Source organism: Colletotrichum truncatum (assembly GCF_014235925.2).
Source record: "Colletotrichum truncatum strain CMES1059 chromosome Unknown Contig_0003, whole genome shotgun sequence".
Taxonomy (NCBI): Eukaryota; Fungi; Ascomycota; class Sordariomycetes; order Glomerellales; family Glomerellaceae; genus Colletotrichum; species Colletotrichum truncatum.
In genome coordinates, this window is record NW_027222400.1 from 571,868 (window position 1) to 593,354 (window position 21,487).

At 52.7% G+C, this 21,487-nt stretch overlaps 4 protein-coding genes across 4 annotated transcripts; 3 read left to right on the plus strand and 1 right to left on the minus strand.

Annotated features, from left to right (window-relative positions):
• Positions 1–7: 7 nt before the first annotated feature.
• CTRU02_205030 (WD repeat protein) lies at positions 8–3,558 on the plus strand (the record flags this gene model as incomplete). The annotated part of the gene is made up of 4 exons (XM_036724382.2): positions 8–431; positions 489–1,310; positions 1,947–2,173; positions 2,233–3,558. 4 exons carry the CDS (start codon positions 8–10, stop codon positions 3,556–3,558), a joined length of 2,799 nt encoding a protein of 932 aa, XP_036584009.2.
• Positions 3,559–5,773: 2,215 nt separating this feature from the next.
• CTRU02_205031 (uncharacterized protein) lies at positions 5,774–5,893 on the minus strand (the record flags this gene model as incomplete). Its single annotated transcript, XM_070204479.1, has 1 exon — positions 5,774–5,893. The coding sequence occupies one exon, from the start codon at positions 5,891–5,893 to the stop codon at positions 5,774–5,776; it is 120 nt and encodes a 39-aa protein (XP_070061583.1).
• A 7,879-nt stretch (positions 5,894–13,772) lies between these two features.
• CTRU02_205032 (glycosyltransferase family 20 protein) lies at positions 13,773–16,878 on the plus strand (the record flags this gene model as incomplete). The annotated part of the gene is made up of 4 exons (XM_036724380.1): positions 13,773–13,795; positions 14,091–16,065; positions 16,122–16,791; positions 16,841–16,878. The coding sequence occupies 4 exons, from the start codon at positions 13,773–13,775 to the stop codon at positions 16,876–16,878; spliced, it is 2,706 nt and encodes a 901-aa protein (XP_036584007.1).
• A 2,948-nt stretch (positions 16,879–19,826) lies between these two features.
• On the plus strand, positions 19,827–21,170 carry CTRU02_205033 (uncharacterized protein; the record flags this gene model as incomplete). Its single annotated transcript, XM_036724379.1, has 1 exon — positions 19,827–21,170. The coding sequence occupies one exon, from the start codon at positions 19,827–19,829 to the stop codon at positions 21,168–21,170; it is 1,344 nt and encodes a 447-aa protein (XP_036584006.1).
• Positions 21,171–21,487: the final 317 nt, after the last annotated feature.

Here is a 21,487-nt window from a genome sequence, read left to right on the forward strand (position 1 = left end):
GCTCAACATGTTCGGAATACTGGGTGCCGTCAATGTTGACAGCAACACCAAGACCTACTCCTCTTTTGAGGACCTCTTCGCAGCGCTTAAGGCGCGAATGCAGAAGGATGGTTACAAGGTTGTCAAATCGCGCACCCATCGCAACAAGGTCGGCGGCACCTACGAAAAGGGCAGCGAGGTCGTGCGATGTGATCTCGTGTGCGACCGCGGCGGCCAGCCGTACAAGTGCACCGCGACCCAGCTCAAAACCACCACTAAGAAAACGGATTGCCCATGGAAGGCCAAGGCTGTCAATCGCAAAACCATGGGCGCATGGCTCTTGACCATTATTTGCGACGAGCACAACCATGAGCCCAGAACGCCTGATCCGCCGACGGACGAAGAGGATGCTGATGCTGAGGGAGATGCCGATGTCCAGGATACATCAGCCAGTGCGTTCCGCCTGCCGTTGCTGCGTTATGTCACCCTCGTCTAACACTGATCTGTAGTAGTGCCAGAGCAGGACAATTCTATCCCAACGCCAGATCCCATGACATCGGCTGCCCTTGCCGTAGCCGGCGTCTCTAGTTCACAGATGCGACTTACCGGCGATACCTTTCACAACTTCAAGGCAGAATATCGTAAAATGACCAAACCGGAGCGTATCGGCGTTCTCGCCCAGCTGCAGCTGCGAGTTGCAGCGCTCTACGCCATCGAGAACGAGGATTTGCAGAGACAAGAGCGACAGGCGAGGCAGGAGAGGAAACACCAAGAGATCGAGGATACCCGTCGCAAGTCGCAGAGCTCGCAGCAAACACAGCAACCACTTCAACAGGCGCAAGGGCAACCGCAACAGCAGCAGCAGCAACAACAACAACAACATCACCCACAAGCACAGCAGCATCAACCGCAGCACCAAACTCACCAACCACATCAGCAACACCAACAGCCACAGGCCCAGAATCATACCCATAATCACAATCACACTCATACCCATAACCATAATCACAACCGGGCTGCCCAGCAGCAGATGAATCAGATGTCTCGGGACAGCATGGCGGGGATGCAGAAACACCCGTTCGAGCAATCGGGCCACGACGAGCACGCACAGTACCGTGATCGTCAGGCTGAGGTGGGCAACCGCCACCAAAACTTCATGAACATGGCTCGCGAGCACATGGGTAATGCCGTGCAGCAGACGCCGGTCCAGCAAACGCCGATCCCAGTGCCACAGTTCGGCATGCAGCCCACGCCTGGGCCCAATTCAGCCAATGTGTTCAGACATTACAGCGGCACGCCGACGAACAACACCGGAGCGCCAGCTGGCGGAGGTACGCCGGCGACAGGTCAACAGAAACGACGGGGAAGGCCGAAGAAGTCGGGCATGGATCAACAAAGTCTCGATGCGAGTCTGCACATGGGCAGGTGACGAAAGGATTGAGTAGGAAAAGTTCTTGGTATGTAATAACAAGGGAAAAAAAACCTGAGTGAATATTTTGGGATCACCGGACGGAGGATTCGACGGAGGAGTCTGGGGCGTTTATAAGGAGAACAACAAAGCCGGACCGGACATGGACAGGGCTTTCCTTTTCGAGTATATTACTTTTCTTATCCTCGCGGGAAAAGCACATTTTGGGATGGGGCCACGCAGGGATTTTGGTCCGGAGTCAGTATGTCGCTTCTTGTAACAGCCGGGGGGGAAAAAGGAGAGGGCGAGAGAGAGAGGCCCTGTGTGGTAGTATCGACACCCGCCCGCCTTAACAGAGATTTGCTCTGTGCCCCACCCGGTCCAGATAGCGGTGACCTTTCAAAAAGGAAAAAAAGTTTTAGTGGGGACAAGCCGCAACAACGGACGAGATCTCCCCGACGTCCCTTTCAAAATTTCTGCCCCACCATCCCGCATCGCCAATTCTCGAAATCTTTCACCACCAAATCTGTAAAGCGGTCAACACAACAATAGACTTCAGATATGGCGACGGTAGTACCCCCGCCGTCGAAGCGCCAGAAGCGCGAGACTCTTGCTAGGACGCAAACGCAGCAAGATGTCACAGCCATTGCGCCAGGTCTTGAGGGATCTTTCAAGGCTCGTTTTATTGATGGCGACGGTCAGCAGCTCGCAGAGGTAATTGAGGTGCCTCTCGCCGATGCGTCCGAAAAGAACCTCACTCTTCTTCTCAATACTTTGATGGGAAAGGTATGTTATCCTGTTCTATCTTCTTTTGTTTGAATCAATCATGCCTGACAAACCCACAGGAAAGAGAAGAATTCCTCCCCTACAAATTCCGCATCCACATCCCCGATACCGATATTATTGTCGACACCTACCCTTCTAACCTCCTCGAACTCCTCCGAAGCCATGGCGTTGCAAACCCATTCGAGACAACAATCACCCTCTCGGCGGAGCCACAGGCCGTCTTCAAGGTCCAGGCCGTGACCCGCATGGCACACAAGATTCCCGGTCACGGTGAAGCCATCCTCGCAGCGCAATTCAGCCCAGAGACTAGCAAGCGTCTGGCTACAGGCTCAGGCGACAAGACGGCAAGGATATGGGACACGGAGACGGGAACACCCAAGTATACGCTTGCGGGACACACCGGCTGGGTTCTCTGTGTGGCCTGGTCCGCCGACGGAAAGCGTCTGGCGACTGGAAGCATGGATAAGTCAGTCCGTCTCTGGGACCCTATTAAGGGTGTCGCCGTCGGTCAGCCTCTTACAGGACACGCGAAGTGGGTTACCAACATTGCTTGGGAGCCCTTCCACCTCTGGCGTGACGGTACACCCCGCCTCGCATCCGCCAGCAAAGACGCCACTGTCCGCGTCTGGGTCGTCAACAGTGGTAGGACAGAGCACGTTCTCTCCGGCCACAAGTCGAGCGTCAGCTGCGTGAAGTGGGGAGGTACAGGATTGATTTACACAGCCAGTCACGACAAGACAGTCAAGGTATGGGACGCCGTCAAGGGAACTCTGGTGCATACCCTCTCATCGCACGCGCATTGGGTCAATCACCTTGCGCTGTCTACGGAGTTCGCGCTGAGGACTGGCTTCTTCGACCACACGCCTACACCGGACACGGAGGAGGGCAAGCGGGAGAAGGCAAAGGAGAGGTTCGAAAAGGCGGCCAAAATACAGGGCAAGGTCGCCGAGCGACTGGTGTCTGCCAGTGACGATTTCACAATGTACCTCTGGGACCCCTCCCAGGGCACGAAGCCCGTGGCGAGAATGCTGGGCCACCAGAAGCAGGTGAACCACGTCACCTTTTCTCCCGACGGCACGCTGATTGCTAGCGCGGGCTGGGATAACCACACCAAGCTCTGGAGCGCGCGGGACGGTAAGTTTATCAACACGCTGCGCGGCCACGTCGCGCCGGTGTACCAGTGCGCCTTCTCCGCCGACTCCCGCCTGCTCGTCACAGCATCGAGGGATACCACGCTCAAGGTGTGGTCGATGGCGACGCACAAGCTTGCGGTGGATCTGCCGGGCCACCAGGACGAGGTGTACGCCGTAGACTGGAGCCCGAGGGATGGCGGACGTGTGGGCAGTGGTGGAAAGGACAAGGCCGTCCGGCTGTGGTGCAACTGATGGGATGGATTGCATGCGTCGTTCGGTTCTGTTTGGGTCCCGGTTTTTATTTTCGGCATCTAGAATATACGGATTCATACAAAGAGAATATACCCCTTCTTTTCCGGCCGCCCTTTGTTATCGGATCTTGGAGCCGTTCCTTGCATTAACTTGACATGATTTCCACGGGACAATTCGGCCCCACGTCTGTTGAGTTTTGTGATGACTACGACGTACACTACGTAAACTATGCAGGTTAAGACTCAATCATGCTACGCATGCCGCTTTTGGTCTGGACGTGGTCGAGCCCGCTTATCTACCTCTCTGCACGGTCGATCCACGGGACCAACCATCTGGACCACTTCCCATCACGCACGAACTGCGGGGGCTATATGTTCGTTCGGTCAAGGGAGGAGACCTGGCGGATACTGCGGAGACATGCCTTGGGAGAGCGCTACGGACTTCTACATGTGGCCGGGGGGGTAAAGGCAGACAAGGAAGATTGGGGGAGGGGGAAAATGACTGGCAGGAAACGGGTGAGACTCGCAGGTTGCTTGATTGATTCAGCTGCATTGCGGCACAGAATGCTACATGCAGAGAGAGAGAGAGAGAGAGAGAGCTTAGCTTGGCCCTTGTCATGGCGTGACAAATTGTGGGAGGAGGAGAATCAGCAGGAATATCGAGCATCAGGCATAGCCGAGGTGAGCATTAATCGAGAAAAAAAAAAAAAAAAGAGCCGATTAGAACCGATCCTGTGGCGTTCAAACAGCCAAGCTAGGATTACATGCTTCCAAGACATCATTCTGCTTTTTTTTTTTTTTTTTTTTTTCTTCTTTTTTACTTCTTGACTGTTGTACGTGACTGATGAGTACTATGTAATTAAGTGGACAAATAGACCGGTTGTCTCCCGGTCCGGGATACGCAAACCCCGCCCGGAACGCGGGGCCCCACTCCACGGACCAGCGGAGTTATATCGGGGGCCTGGGCTCGCGGCATTGTCGGGTGAGGCAAATGAACGGATAAGCTTAGCTCGTATCAGGTGCTCCTCGGCGCAAGTCACATCATCATCTCATTCCCCACGGCCAAGCAACCCACCCCCCAAAGAATATGGAGTTCTCCACGATGGCGACGGTCATAATCTCTTGCTTCTGGGGTGACTGGGGGGCACATAGTCGCATAGTATAGGATTATAGTCACTCTTCAACCATGAGACACCGGGCCGGGTGGGGTCCAAGCGGCCATCACTTACTACGTATAATCACAACACCCTACCACGTAGTAGACACTTTTCAGTACAATCACGCCCACTTACGTCCGCGTACCTGGAGCAGTTCACAAGCGGCCGAACAAGAACTGATCGTCTCCCACGTTGGTCCGATCCTTCACAGAAGTCGCCGATCCCAGAGGGTTCCCAATGGTGTGTGGCTCCGTGCTGCACCAGCGGGAAGGGGGGGATATGCCTCATGGGATTTGGAGCTCGGTTATCCCCCCCTTCCTCTGGACGCGCGCCGACGAATTGATGGACACCAAGGGTAGGTATCTATCTGTAGACTTCGCAGGAGGCTCAAAGGGGAGTCTGAGGCGAGTGATTTTGTTTTTTGGTCGATTTGCCCTGAGGGGCAAGCTGCAAGAACGAAATCCTGCGGGGGGAGGATAAGCATGTGGTGTTCCATTTTCTTTTCTGCAACGGATCGTTGGGGCGGGCGTTGTTTGTCCGTTAACCCCAAATCATCTCCACGAATGCACTCTGTACCCCCTCCCTATCCGTATTCTTCCAGGTTTCCCCGAATAGCACTCTTGTCCATCGGGCTATCATCATTTCGACCTTTTGCCCCCGGGAGATGGGGGGGAGATCTCCTGTTTTCGGCTAGAAAATCCGCTCCAGCGGCTGGGGGAGCTGTTGTCCACGTTGCACTCTCGACACTGGGCCACCCCGTTGTTTCGCATGGCATTGGCACATAACGATACCAGCACGACGACGGAACAACGGGACCGGGCCGCCCCTAGTTAAGCGGTTCAGTTCAGTTCAGTTGAGTTCTATCCAGGCGAGGGCTAGGTAGCCCGAGTAGAGGGCCGCTCGCGCGCACTCTGGCCGTCTGGGCCGGACGGCCGGGCGCTAAAGGGGATGGATCTCCTGGCACGGTTAACAGCTTTCGTCTGTTTTTCATTCAGTGGAAACAGGCCGACGTCGAGCCGTCGAGCCTAGATCGGTAATCTTGGAGAAGACGGGACAGAATCAGGAGGACGGCAGCCCCTCTCTCGGTCGCTCGCTCGCTCGCTGGCGCGCATTTTTAGCAGGGTTGTGCTGCTGCTGCTGCTGCTGCTGCTGCTGCTGCTGCATTACAAGAGATCCCATTTGCGAACTAGACCTGAATGAAAGAAGCTGGGAAACGTGAGCCTGGGGTGTGGGTGAGCAGGGCCATGTCTTGGGGCGGGGGAAATTCTGTCATTTATGACTGTCGTTTTTTTCTTCTTCTTTTTCCGTTGTCCGAGGGGGTGGGCCACATGCAAATCGCCTGGTTTGCTTTTTGTTACCATTTTTGTTTCTTTTTATCTGGCTCTATCTTGGGGCCCTCCAGTTGTGGCCGGAGCAAGGTGCATATCACAGCCTGGCAAAGGGCGGGCTGTCTGTGCCTTGGTTTTGGTGAAATATGCTATTTTCTGACGCCTGTTTACAACACCCTGAAAGGAGGCTGTTTGCTGCTTCGTCTGTTTCTACCACCCTGTCTGACATTTAGCCTATGGAAGCCGCAAGGGCTGAGCGAAGCCCACTGCACCATCGGGAGATATCGGGCGCGTGCCGTTGGGGCGGTTTGACGAGATGTGAACCTCGATCAGCGAGGGACGTTGGGGGAGATTGAGATTGAGACTTGAGACTTGAGGAAAAATAATGAAGGAGAAAAAAAAAAAAAAACGCTGGATGCCTGTCTGGTCTGCTACAAGGATGCAACGCCAACGCGGCTAGGGGTTCGACGGTTTGGAAGGCAGATGGTGGCTCGGACTGGGGGGCGGTTCCCGTTGCAGTGTGTGGAGAGGAAAAAGCATGGGCACGGGTATAGGAGAATGGATCTGGGTCTGTGGATTATCCCGTCTGGATGATATGCGCGGTTTGGAGATGGCCCACGGGGTTGATGTGAAAGGTTTGACTGGAGGGAAAGATTTCCATCAGAGTCCAGATCTGTAAATCTGTGGTATTCGGGATTGATTGGGCCGTGTTGGCGGTGCAGCAGCAGGCAGATATCAGAGTCACAGCCCGTTGCGGCCGCGAGGTGAGGCATTTCCTTTTGGTCGCGATGCCCAACGAAAGCCCTCCTGAGTGAGGATGACGAACATGGTAAGGGTTGGGCGCAACCTTTTTTTTGCGTTTTTTTGCCGTTTGTCTATCCCGATCTACATACAGTCCGTGTACCTCACTACCAGGCGACCGTGTTAATCGCCGAGATGCGCGACTGGAAAGGGGGGGGGGGGGGGGGGGGGGGGAGATGGATCCCTGGGAGGCGCGTGATCATCTGCGAGGTTCATCATTACCACCAGTCAAACTCACTTGAGGGCTGAGATGACTGCACATATCGTGAACGAGGGGTCAAGGATGAGATTCGACGGACCACCCGCCGAGGCCTCCAAACCAGTCAATCATGGAGGCGCCATTAACTGGAGCGGCAGCATTGCCCCCCTTCATCTTCATTGCCCAGACCCCAGAGCTGCCCAGGGATGGAAGATACGCGTTCAGGCGTTGATGCGGGCCACCACCCTCTGGGACTTTTCTTTCTGATACTACAGAGTGCTACTGAATGGTCAGCCCCTCACCCCCCCATTCGGCCGGGTTGAAGGAAGGACGATGAGAGTGACGCGCGACGAGGATTCTCCGTTTGGGAGAGGTGCAGCAAGCACATGTCGACGGAGGCGGCTTTGAAAATGCAGGGGGGTGTAATGATAGGGCGGCGACGGGCCAAGAAAGAAAACCATGGAGGTGGTGTTGGTGGTGGTGGTGGTGGCCCCCTTGGAGAATTTCTTCATCAAGATATGCGGCTGCGACCATCAGAGAGAGAGAGCGAACTTTCCCCGTTCGCCGCCGAATGACGAGACAAGGCGGCAGAGATGGAACAGAGAGATGAACAGAGACCGAAGAGGCCCTTGTCTGCCACTTTCGCTTCTGACGATGTTGCTGCCGAGCCCACCCCCTCCCGTTGGAGTGGATGAAAAGATGGATGGAATACTGGGCCGAACTGGCCGGGTGATTAATTGACGTCTTTTGCGTGATGGAGCCGTGATGGAGAACTGTATGTTTTCTTTCAGGGGGGGGGGGGGGGGGGGGGGGGGGAGCGTCTCCAGTGAGACGGAGTCATCAGACGGGCAAAATTCTCCATCGTTACAACCAGGGGATCCTCTTTTTCTCTCTCTCTTCTTCTTCCATTTTCTCCAGCAAAGCTGTCATAGGCTCAGGTATCATATACTACCTTATGGTACATATAAACGGGAAGCTAAAAAAGTGAAAGACGGAACAGAAGAACGACGTGGAACATTGGGCTCCAAACCGCATACCAATAGACCCGGCCAGAGCCGATGTTTCTGCCAGTGATGTTTTAGGGAGTGAGTGCCCATGTAAGGTGTTTGGAAAGGTTGCTTTGGCCTCGCATTCAAACTCGGGAAGCTTCATTTTCTGCAGAAACGCTGCGCGGATTCCCAAGGTGGGTTGAGTTAAGCAGCAAAAGCAAGCTCCACATCTGGCCCATTGAACCGGCCAATGCACCTGACCCAAACTTCAAGGTTGCAAACTGACTGGAGCTTGGGCCCGAGAGAGCGAGAGAGATAGAGAGAGACATGGAATGGAACAGACGAAGCGAGGGGGGAAGACTACATGGATTGACTTTGGGGATCGGCGTTGCGCCAGGCCCAATGCGAACTGCTTTAGGCGGGGGACAAGCTCTCGGGACAGTGCCGCCGAGTGAGAAGAATTACTACTAGAAGCCGTCTTTTTGTGGACAGCGGTTTGATGTTGGGTTGCTATGCTATGTACGGGGTAGCATCGTGTTGGACAGCGTACGTTGTAATTGGCATGTAGCTTTCATCCTGTCATCTGTAGCAGAGCAAACTTGGGTTCGCCAACAGGTGATCAGGAGCTTTGCATTCTTGCGGACGCCGTCGAGCGGTGCCACGAGGGAAAAAAAAGATTGTTCTGCAACGGCAGTTATCGAGAAATGATATTCCCTGGTAATGACCGGATTGCCTATTCGTCAAGGAATGCGTCGGCAGCGGGCGGCAAACAATGGGTCACGGAATCTCATGGCACGGTGTGGCTCACTGGCTGGCTGGCTGGCTGGATCATCGGGAAGGGTTCGTTCGTCAGAGAGGCGTGTCCTCTGGCGTGTGGTCGCCTATGTGGAGGCCACGCAGCGGACGACGAGTGGACGATGTTGGGCCCCCCTGCGCTGCGCTGCTGGGGGAGGAGGTTTTTGGCTCTCACCTTGGGGAGTCAATGCAAGGCGAGTCAGGCAAGGCCGAGGCAAGGTAAGGCAAGGTAAGGTGTATGAGGTGCATATGCAGAGTAGATGGGTTTGGATGCGCAGCAGAGCAGAGAAAGACATGCGTTGCGTGGTAGGCGGCAATCTGACAGGAGGGGACGCGCTGGCATGGTGGTATCGCCGAACCATTGGAGTACCTGGTGAGAAAAGACCGATGGACGTGCTGAATCTCGTCGGGCGAAAAGGTCGAGGTGGTGGTGGTCGTCGTGGTGTTAGTGGTGGCTGTGATTTGTGGTGGTGATGGTGATGATGACGAGAAAAGGGTTGGTGGTTGTGTGTGTGTGTATGTTTGTTTTAGTAGTAGTCTTTTCCGGTTTCCCCTCAGCCTGGCCCGAAAGGGGGTAAGATGAGAGAGAGGGAGGGGAGCTTTTGTGAGAAGAGCTAATGACAGCAACCGATCGAGGGTGCCAGGTGATGCTGTAGCTCATGGAGGCTATTCCCACACGTGCTTGGCCATGGCATTCAGCTCATTCAGCCATCCGATGGCCGTTGGACGACTTCCTTTGGGTCAAGATGCCCCTTTGCCAGATTATCAGTGGCTTGCACGGGCGAATGAGCCGCCACAATGTGACGAGGCAGGATGTGATATGCAAGGCAGAGGCGGACAGACAGACAGACAGGCAGGCCTACATCGTCTACACGCGGCCGCCATCCGACTGAGCTTAGATGAGGCGGACGGGATGAGGTAACGATGAGCAAACGGCATTCGATGTTTGCGTACATGCACCCACAGTCGAGATGGGACAGTGACAATGGGTTTACAGTCTGCATGTATCGCCAACTGATGGAGCCTGGACCGGGCCTGTCTGACTGAGCCAGCCCCAGATTTCAAAGCTTGGACTGAATGAGTCCTTTTAGTCACAAATGAGAGAATTTGACCACATGCAGGGTGAAGACAAAGTCAAACAACGAAATTGTGAGTGAGAGGGAGAGAGAGAGAGTTGCACGGGACGGCTCATGTCGGCCAAGGAAGGACGAGATATTATTAGTCCATCATCAATCACATTAGGGTTTGCAACTCTGTAGTAGTAGTGTCTCTACGGATATACCATGGATGGACTGGCAAACTATGAATCCCGTCCATCCATCAGCCACCACCAGCCAAACATCGTAGGCCTACACTGCTATGGCTACTACGGAGTATGTACACTGAAGTCTCCTTCGTCCAGTGGTTCCCAAACAACCCTGTCTAGTTTTGGGGTGGTCTGGTCTGGTCGTCTGGTGCACCAAGTTGCGATGCGATGTCATCCCTGTTGGCCCAAGACCCAAGTCTCAGCGGCACGGACGCCTCTTAGCGATACGTACCAAGTGAGCTTTTTTTTCTTCTTCTTCGTCTGCTTCCTCCAAAGATCTTCTTCCAATTCATCCCGCATGCACAGCCAAGAGGGTGGTGAGGGGCCTAACGAGGTAGGATTCAGTCGTTGCTGGTGTCGCTTTCGCGTTGCTTTTGCTCGGGATGGTACATTGGCACCACGCTGGGACGATGGGAAAGATACAAAGTTACCAAAGTCACAAAGATACTTGCGGGAGTACGGATACTACGTACACTGTCGACATGGTTTATTTTGTTTGATGAGCGACTTGCGATTTTGGCTTTTCCCAAGACGAGACGACGGCCAGGCCAGAACGAGCCCCAGCCCCAATCGCCAGCCAGTGAGGTCCCCTTGTCCCAAGCTTCTTATGCTCTCCGCCCTGTTCCCCAGGAACTTGCTGTTGTTGTTGCTGCATGGCGTGGTGTTTGTAGTAGGTTTTTTGCTTGAAGAGGGAAATTGGGAAGGGAAAGTCGGGATTCCGTACCGTTCACGGCCCCCGTCCCATCTCACCACAGATATGACAATAAGCCAGCTAACCTAGCCAGCCGCCGTCGTTCTGAGTGGTATGTAAGCTTGGTGGTGGGACAGACATACTACTACGTACAGAGAGAGAGAGACTCATGGGTGCTGGCCCGTCACCTCGTCTCATTCATCGATTGCTGCATGCCCATCCCATATCATTCATTACCTGGTAACCCCCCGTAGAGGGCAGAGGGAATTCCAGGACCGACTCCCTCCTCCCAGTTAAAAGTCGCATCCCATCCCGATCTTCGATTCCCTCCCGTTCCTCGTCCTCTTGCTCCTTGTTCCCCCCACATACATACATACATCCAGACTAGGTCTCTGGCCACCTTATTTTTCCTTGATTTATGCTCCTTGAAGGCAAAAACACATCACACACACGCATCATCACCAAAGAGGCTCTCGTTTCTTGAGCTCTCGACGGACCAAAACCTCCTGAACCTAAGGCCTGAGCCTGTCTGTCCAGCGGCCGACTCCGCCATTACCAAACTACGCACATACCCCCCCCTGGACACGAACCCAGCATCACAGGGCGGTCCCCTGCAACTTGGTGGCTATCGCATCCTGCGTCGCCGGGCCTACCTGTATCGCATCGCTTTGGTCCATTGGGAGCATTTTGACTACCTATAACCCCCGGACGTCAGCTCCGTTCTGCCCCGTCGGGTTCCGTCACATTGCCTGTTCCCGGGCTGCAGCTCCCGGTCTCCAGCCAGCAGCGCGGCAACGTGGTGTACCCTGCTTTGGGCGCCAACTTAAAACGACAACAGGGCTACGTAGTAGAGAGAGAGACAAGGAAGTAAAGAAAAAAAGACGGGAGGCAGAAGAAGAAGAAAAAAACACGAATGTGCTGGTGACCAAACACGAAACAGAAGCAAGAAGCCGATCATTCATTCACTCTCACCAACAACAGTCGATCCGGCAAGTCATCTATCAATCATATCTCGCCCCCCTCCCAAGGATTTCATTCCGTGTCCTGTCCTATCTATTTGTCCCAACAAGCAACGCCTCCAGGACCAACAAAAAAACGGAATGCCAAAAAAGTAAATAAACGATCGAATCACAAGAAGCTAACCGTTTTGTCGTTCGTCGGCTCGGCTCCCTCACCTCACCCCCCTCTCACTCATATCCGTCTACTCTCCCGCTCTCACTCAAAAAAAAAAATAAAGTCCACCCCCATCGTCAGCCTCCGTCTTCCGGTTCCGTTTATTGGGCGGGTGCATTAGGCGACCAGCGGTGCATTAGCTCCCAATTTGACGCCGCGGATACGTAACTGGGATCGCAATTACGTCAGTGACGACGCTGCAAATACCGGAATAACGGTACGTGTGTTTCCAGCTCTCTGTTTGGTCTATTTTGTTCCTTTCACTTCGGCTACACTAGGCTGGGAGGGGCCACATGTATGTACAAATGTTATGTACGTGTGTGTGTGTCTAGACCGGCCTTCTGTCCCACGATGCCGTCACTGTGAAGGCACCCTGTAATTGCGTGTAATTCCTGACCATTTTTGACTGTATTTTTTGTTATTATTTTATTTGTTTTTGCTAAGTCTTTTACTGTTTTTTCATATTCCGTTCACATTTTTTCATTATTTCTGTTGTATTTCTTATATACAACCATCACTGTAAACTCACCCCCATATCCCCAAACTCATCATCAACATGACATATTGAGGCTGTATTTCGAGATCAGCAGTCTCTTTATTTTGCCCATATTCCATCCACTTCTTCTTCTGGGGGCCTCCCAGCCAAGAAAACCCAACGCCCAGGCCCCCCTCCACCTTTAGCCCCCTCCTGTAACCCCCCCGATCCCACCTCACAAACCCTCATCCATTCACTTTTTGTCTGTGACCAGAGGTGGTGGTTGCTTCAGCGTGCAGCTTCAGTGTAGCTAAAACCCCCCTCGTTCACTGTTTCCCCTTCCCACACACCCCCCAAGAAGATCCACTTTGGAATATTCTCGAGAAAACATTACCAGAAAAAGCCGAGAAGGAAAAGAAAAAGAAGGAAAAAAAAAAAAAAAAAGGCATCACGAGAAACAAACCCCCTCCACATTCTCTCTCACACTCTCTCTCCCCTCCCTCTATTCTCACTCAAACCCCTCCCCCTTCCCTTTCCGATCGATCTCTCGCGTCCGCATCGACCGTCATCCAGTCATTTCTTCGTTTCTCTACCGTGACGCATGCACGCTGCGCCCACCTCTTTTATTTTCTTACCTCTTCCGCAATTACGCAAGGCTTAGACTGGCTTTCACACCCCAGAAAAAAAAAATTAATAATTGTTGGCACCGGAGAAAAAGCTCAAGAAGCTGACGAGACAGGCTTCATTCAGCCCAGAGACCTGAGACAAACATAAATCCAATCACACCCCCCTTCGCCACCTCTCACATAGACAACCTTACACAGCCGGTTCACTCCTCTCAGTCTCACTCTCTCTCACACTCTTCTCACCTTTCAAGCCACACGCCATATCCTCGTCGTCATATACTACGGTATACCTCTACTCCTATACTATACTTACTTTTCTCCAATACCCTCTCAACCACACCCCAGTCTTTTGGTTCGCTCGCCCTTGACACCGGCGATCCCTCCCCAATCTCGAATAAACCGCCGTAGCTCACACACACACACACACACACACATACACACACACACCCACCCCCATATATTCCCTCCACATGTGCTGCTAGCACTTTAAACAGCTGCTGCTAATAGCTCCGCCCCGACCTCCTCCTCTGGTTTGGTTCCGTTTACATCTTCTTTTCACCTTTTAATATCTATCCCGTCTCAACCACAAACTGCCCACCACTCTTGTGGGCTACTCTTCACCAAACACAAATCAATAAACAACCAGAGGGCTAGCCGTTAGCCAGACTGCCCACCATGACGGTCTTTATCGCGTCACTGTGAGTTAACATCCTATTCCGTCCCATTGCTGGGAAAGTTTTTTTTTCTTTTTTTTTTCCCCTTATGCTCCCTCCCGAAAGTCGCTTTGATTGGCAACTCCAGATGGAAGCTCTGGAAGCTCTGGGCCTGGGATGAACCCCTCCTAAGATCCATAGAGAGAGGGGAGAGGAGGGGTTGGAGGGGCGCAAAATCTTGAACCACCTCCATTGTCTACCACGACACCCAATTCCTCTGCCCTCAATCCATCATCGCCTTGCCATTTGAGGCTTTCATCTGACTTCTGCGATTCTCTAGATTCCTCCCTAAAACCGTCCACTTCGCCCTGCCTGGCACTCCATCCCGCGCAGACCCTCTCCGTCGCACAAAAACCGATAAACGCCCCGAAGTCGATCGTCAACCAAGTCTATTCAACCCCATCCGCGACATTACTCCCCCAATCACCCCGACCGACGAGACAAACGACAAGGAACTCTTCACAAACGAGGATGGTTTCCGTATACAATTCCCCGAGGAGGAGCGCAAGCTCGGAGCTCCCGTAGACAAGGGTTCTCCCAAATGGGGTGCCCGGGCAACCCAGCCCAAATCTCGAGCGAGCTCCCCGCCGCCCGCCATCATCGCCGAACACAGCCGCACACTCGAGAAGGCTAGGGAACTCGGTCGCCAGGGCGTAACGCAGCCCCGTCCTCTCGCTAGAAGCGACAGCCACGATCGCGTCTTCGCCCACGCCAACTGGCGCATTATGAATGCCGACCAGGGCAACGGCGGCCTTCGCAACGCCGCCGAGGCCGCCGCCCGCGACGGCAAGCTCGGAGAATACACCTGGGTTGGCACTCTCGGCATGCCCACCGATGCCCTCGAGGGCACCCAGCAGAAGCAGGATATCGAGGACGCCCTCGCCACCGAGCATGACATGCTGACTGTCTTTTGCTCCGACAAGGACTTTGACGGTCACTACTCGCACTTTTGCAAACAGATCCTGTGGCCAGTCTTCCACTACCAGATCCCCGATAACCCCAAGAGCAAAGCCTTCGAGGACCACTCGTGGAAGTACTACGTCAATGTGAACCAGGCCTTCGCCGACAAGATCATCAAGAACTGGAAGCGCGGAGACGTCATCTGGGTCCACGACTACCACCTTCTGCTCGTCCCCGGCATGGTCCGCAAGAAGCTGCCTGACGCAAAGATTGGCTTCTTCTTGCACGTCGCCTTCCCCTCCTCTGAGGTCTTCCGCTGCTTGGCCGTGCGCAAGCAGCTGCTCGAGGGCATGCTCGGTGCCAACCTCATCGGCTTCCAGATCCACGAGTACACCCGCCACTTCCTCCAGACTTGCAGCAGGCTGTTGAACGTGGAGGCTACCACCGACGGTCTCCAGCTGGAGGACCGCTTCGTCGATGTCGTGAACCTGCCCATTGGCATTGACCCCGTCAACCTCAGCGAGCACCGCATGGACGCCGACGTGAAGAAGTGGATGGACATCATGAAGGAGCGCTACCGCGGCAAGAAGCTCATCGTTGCCCGCGACAAGCTCGACCACGTCCGTGGTGTCCGCCAGAAGCTTCTGTCATACGAGCTGTTCCTCAACAAGAACCCTGAATGGCGCGACAAGATCGTGCTCATCCAGGTCGCTCTCTCTAGCAGCGAGAAGTCTGACTTGGACGCGACTGTTAGCGACATCGTGACCCGCGTCAACTCCTCGTGGGCCAACCTGGCCTACCAGCCTGTTGTCTACCTGAAGCAGGACATTGACTACCCTCAGTACCTGGCTTTGCTCACCATGGCTGATGCCCTGATGATCACCAGCCAGCGTGAGGGCATGAACTTGACCTCCCACGAGTACCTCTTCTGCCAGGACGGCGAGGTGTTCCCCGAGAAGAAGCACGGCTCTTTGATTCTTTCCGAATTCACCGGCACCGCCTCGCTGTTTGGCGGCAACGAGCTCTCTGTTAACCCCTGGGACTACCGCCAGTGCGCCGACGCCATCAAGAAGGCTCTCGAGATGCCCGACGACGAGAAGGACCGCCGCTGGAAAGCATTGTACTCGGCCGTCATGCACCACACCGGCTCCCACTGGTTCACCGAGTTCCTGTCCCGCCTGGACCGCGTATACGACGAGCAGCACAAGCGCGACCAGACATCCGTCCCGCGTCTCAACATCAACGCTCTCGCCCAGCGATACCGCCGCAGCGAGCGCCGTCTCTTTATCCTCGACTACGAGGGCACCTTGGTGAGCTGGGGACCGATGAACCAGATTATTCCCGTCAGCCCTCAGGTAAGTTACTACTTACTCTCTTACCATAGTTATATAACGAAAACTAACATGGCCAGCGCACTCTTGATGTTCTCAACGACCTTCTGCTCGACGAGCGCAACACCGTCTACATCATGTCTGGCCGCCGCCCCGAGGAGCTCGACCGCCTGTTCCGCCGCGTGCCCAACCTGGGTCTCATCGCCGAGAACGGCTGCTTCCTCAAGGACTGCGGCCGCAGCAACTGGACCGAGATGGCCGACAGGGATCAGATCAACAGCTGGAAGGAGTCCGTCAAGTCCATCATGACCTACTACCTCGAACGCACCCCCGGTGCCGAAATCGAGGAGCGCCGCTGCAGTCTCATCTTCCACTACAAGAGCGCCGAGGACTACGAGTCCGCCGCCCGCCAGGCCTCCGACTGCGCCAGCCACATCAACGACGCGTGCGAGGAGCAGCGCGTCCACGCCATCCCTCTCGACGGTTCCATCGTCGTGGAGCCCATCGACTGGACCAAGAGCACAGCCGCCGAGAAGATCTTTGACGACCTGCGCATCCACATGGCCCCCGACGCCGAGCACAAGAGCCCCGTCGACTTCCTCATGGTCGTTGGCGACGGTCGCGAGGATGAGAAGGTCTTTAAGTGGGCCAACGCCCTCGGCGACGAGAAGGTGGTCAAGGATGTTGCGACTGTCAGCTTGCATAGCCGCAACACCGAGGCCGGTGCCACCCTCACGCAGGGTGTAAGCGGTAAGTAGCCCACCTCCGACGACATCAGCAATTTGCTAACGATACTCAGGTGTCCTGCTCGCTCTTCAGAAGCTCGCTTCAGTTTGAGAGGCCGGGGAGGAAGGCACTTGAGGAACGCCGGCGCTGTGACAGCGCAACTTTGAGCCGCTGGTGTCGGCGCATCAATGGGGCAGATTTTGAATTGTTCTTGACCTGGCCGTAACACCGGGCAAATGATACCACAGTGGGTTAGCAGCATTAGGGTGGAACAAGACTTAAGGGACTTTGCGAAGGCGTACAAAACCGGGCATGGGATTTCTTTTTTTTTTTTTTTCCTTTTTTTTGGTTTTTATTATTATCTGGTCTACTGACGCGAAAGCGCGAAATCTGGGAAACGATGACGAAACTGCATTGGGAAACACATGCATCAATATGCATTGGGGGGCGACCTCCGTGATGGGGAAACATCTCATTAATGTCTTTTTTCTTATTTTTTTATTTTTTTCCTGCTCTCCTACTTTCTTACGCTTCTTCTCTTGCGTCGCCCTGCATCCTGTCTTTTTTCTCTTTTCAGTACCACACACGTACAGAAATACGTGTGGCACATCTCACGAGTAACGCTTTGCCTGGTTTTTGTTTCCTCTGCGAAACTTGAAAGAAGTGGAAAGCTTGTGACTTTTGCCAGTGACAACAAAACTGAACGTCTGAGAACTCCTTTTTTTTTTTTTTGCTCGTATGAGTATAAAAATCCCCCTCTACTCTTGCTGTATTCATACCATTTTTGATGTTGTGTTTTGTTCTTCCGTTTTTTCTTTACTTTTGTTTCTGCATTAGGCGTGCAAGCAAAGTATGCCTCTTTTTTTTTTTTCGGGGATGTCGTTTTGGTATCTCCCGTGTATTTGTATATATTGAGGACCGTGTCAAGATAGATTAGGCATAGGTTAGATTCGGTAGCGGATACCACTGCATCATGCATTCCATGTTTTGGGGTACCTTTTGGTGATTGATGTTTTTTGTTGAGTTATTTGAGTTACAGACGACGACGTGAAGTGACTGGCAAACGGTAAAAAAGACACCAATCCCCCCCAATCGTCTCTGTACTAGCATCCGCAAGACGTCATACACATCTGTCCGTAACCCGCTATAACCCGCCAGTGGCCATACTTGGATGCGGGGGTCACGATCGACTGAGCGCTTGTGGCTTAGCCCTGAATTCCGAATCGCCCATTCAGTGGTTATGAACGAGAGGTATGGCGACCGCATTTGGTAACCCGACGGGAACTAAGGACGCCCGACAGATTTAGCGTTGAACTGGCTGTACGCTTATTAGACGGAGTTCGTTGGGCTAAAGTTGTAGGTGAGGTGGGAGAAAAAGATGAAGACGGTCATAAGGATTCACTACCTGAATTTAGCTGCTTACGATACTGATGGTGGGTAGGTCTATTTTTTCCTAATATCTGTTTTGAGATTTAGTAACATAGCCAACGTGAGGCATGTTTTTAAGGTGCGAAGCTCTCACACCTTGACGGGATGCTCCAGCTGAGGTGTATAATAAATCAGCATAGATATCATTGAGATAGCAGAGATGCTTTCCTATAACCTCTCTCTAAAGCCTAACGTTTAGTTTTCTTCAAACCATTGTCTCCCAGTCCTCGGAGCCTCGTCGTCCCCTCCGATGTATTGCATCAAGATACTCAAACACCAGAGTACTCTTTTTACAGCCGCTATCTCATCGCGCTTAAGCAGGGCTAACTTTAAGCATCAGATTAATAGCATATTACGCGTAGATTTGAATGTTATCTAGCCTCCATTAACCAAGGTGGACATCTTGCAGGGCCTTGTATATCTTGATCCACATCACTACTGGCACATCACCGTCGTCCTACCCGATACAGATAATATTTCAAACAGGTCACTGGCCTCCCCGAAGAAGCCCAACACACGTGTGTTTCTTTTACAACGAACGTTATCTATACAACCCGTACACTCTCGAATTCATGAATTTTGGAGGTGATACTATACACTTATCAACTGCGTTGAAACCCCGGCTGCTCATATGGGTTCGGCATTCGTAGAAACGCACTTACGGAGCGGTTTGAAGGCATTCACTACTAATGAATCATTAAGGTAGTATATAATGAAAAGGACGGAAAGTTTTTCCGTTCTAAATTTGAAACTCACAAGCGATCGTAGCTTCCCAGTCTCAATGTCAGGTTGCTGTGACAGGGCACCAGAGTTACGCAGTGGGAACCGCGCTATAGGCGGGTCAGTTCGATAACAAATTGTATACTGGCTGTTGCTCTGTAGACTGATAGTACCTCTAGTAATAATGACTAGAGGAGTTTTGGTCTGTTTGGTGGCTGGTGAGTAGCAGGATACATGGCAGAGGGGGAATATACACAAGCTTATCCCAAGGACTCCGTCCCTCACATAAACACCTCTTCCACCTATCCTACTCAGCTGAATTACCTTCGCCACCGACATCAACCAGTTTAAAGACACAATTTTGACGTCAAACTGCTGGTCTTGACAACTGGCTGAATTCGATTGCTTTTTGTGATATACTTTCTGCTCTGGAGAGTTGAAGAAAAGCTGACTTGCGTATTGCAAACCATTCTACGTAAGAGTAAGACGAAACGCTTACAAGGCGTGGCGTTATTCTAAAATATCAGAAATCTGGTCAACCAGAGAATTCCGAAAGAAAGTTACCAAGGTAGCCAACAATTTTACAAACTTGCCACCAGCCACCAAGAAAACAAAAGTTCACAAAACGTTAAAGCCTTAGGAGACGCTTTCTGCCTTTTCCAAGACCCGCTCCAACTCAAACTCATCAATCTCCTTTCTCACACCTCTATACATCTTAAACATTGTCATCGCTTTCACAAATATCTACTTCTCATCAGAAATATCACACTGCAAAGTCCGAAATCATATAAACTGTTCGAATCCTGCTCAACCTCAAACTCCGGCGCCTCTATAGTTACACCTTCTAACCGTAAACCTCAACCTGTCAATCATCGACCGGTGTATGTCACATTGCAAAGCCTGGAGAAACAATGCTATCAAAAATCATTGCAGTATTGAAGGACTTACCCGGAGAATTAGTACATCATATTCTGGGACACATAGCAACTCCCAAGGAGGGCTATGCGCTAGCGCCCTGTGCCACCGTCAGCGACAAATGGCAACAAGTGGTCGAATCGTTGTCGTTCACAGAGGTGACCATTCATCTGACGAATGCCAGCATCCTGTCCGGCGAAACCACCCCTCAAACGCTAGCCAACATCATTTCGGGCACTCGGCTACGGTCCTTAAGAAAGCTTCGCCTCATCATCGATTTCGATCCCTTGAGCTTCACCTCTGTAACTGATTCACTGCAACGTCGAATGAAGCTGGGCAGCGATTTCGTTGATGTGGTTGACGGTTTTGTTGATACCATGAACAGTTGGAAGCGCGAAGCATTGTTCGACCTCGAGATCCATGAAGAACAGTCGTGTGGTCACCACCTCAATCACTTCGGAAGTGATTTTGTTCATGGGCCCCGACGATCCATCCAATGCGTCCGTTCCATCCGGCTCATGGAGTACAACTGTGACAGATGCCGCTGTTGTTCTTACCGTGGACTCTTGTCGTATCTCTGCACCGCCATGTCGGGCTCAGGCAGTTTGGATGGAATAACATACGAGTACCAAGAGCGGGTCCCACGTAACCGCGCAATACACTACGAGCGCTGGGACTTTCTGCCATTGGGGTTGAAATCTCTCACCATTATCAACAATGAGCAGTCAGGCGATGAGCGTGAAATCGTGCTTGCGCATTCGGCTCTCAACAGATCTCTGATGAATATTAGCTGCCAGCTGAAGACCCTTCGCGTATCACATTCCTTGGACGTGGTCTCTCTATTTCTTTCATGCGCCATATCAACTGGACTTAATGCAAGGTGGCATCATCTCCAACATATTTCCATGACATGCGCAGCTCTGGGGTTGAATGGGGAAATTCTGGAAATGGAAATGACCTTGCTGGCCAAAGCCGTTCAGCAAATGCCTAGCATAAAGAAAATAGAGCTGTGGTCTGCCAAAACTAAGGACCAGAGCTACTTCAGCTACACTGTCGACGGGAGGGATGCACGTGCTGTATGGGAGATGAGCTGGGATTTTCGGGTGTCTGAAGCTCTCGCTGATGCGTGGAGCCTTACAGCCAGACAAGACACATGGCGTGACTTAACAATAGAGGTCCGCAGGTTTGTGCCTGATGATGGGGGAGAACGTGAGCCTTTAGCTGCCAGTGCCTTTTCAGGGGAACGTCTTTATTCTGCTGACGACTGCCGAAAACCGAGATTTGGCATACCTTATAGCAACCAATTTGAGTATTCGTATGAGTACGAGGTATGGGGTTGAATTAAGACAAGTCGTTAGAGGAGTTGCACAAGCGATCACTTAGTTGGCTGATTTCGCCATCGCTTATGCGGTATCTGGAAACGAACATGAGTTGTAATTGGTGTAGAGATGGAAAATTAGGAAACCATTAAGGATAATCATTATCTTCCAATCCATGCCCTTTCGGCTTGCTTAGGAAGTTAGTCAGATGTGTTTGCGTTATCCCCTTAGCCAGGTCATCCAAGCTAGACATAGCTTCTCTTCACAACGATCTTTCTGTATGGAACTCGGGCAATGCCACATTCCATCCTGGAAGCCAACTGGAACAATCTAGGCTT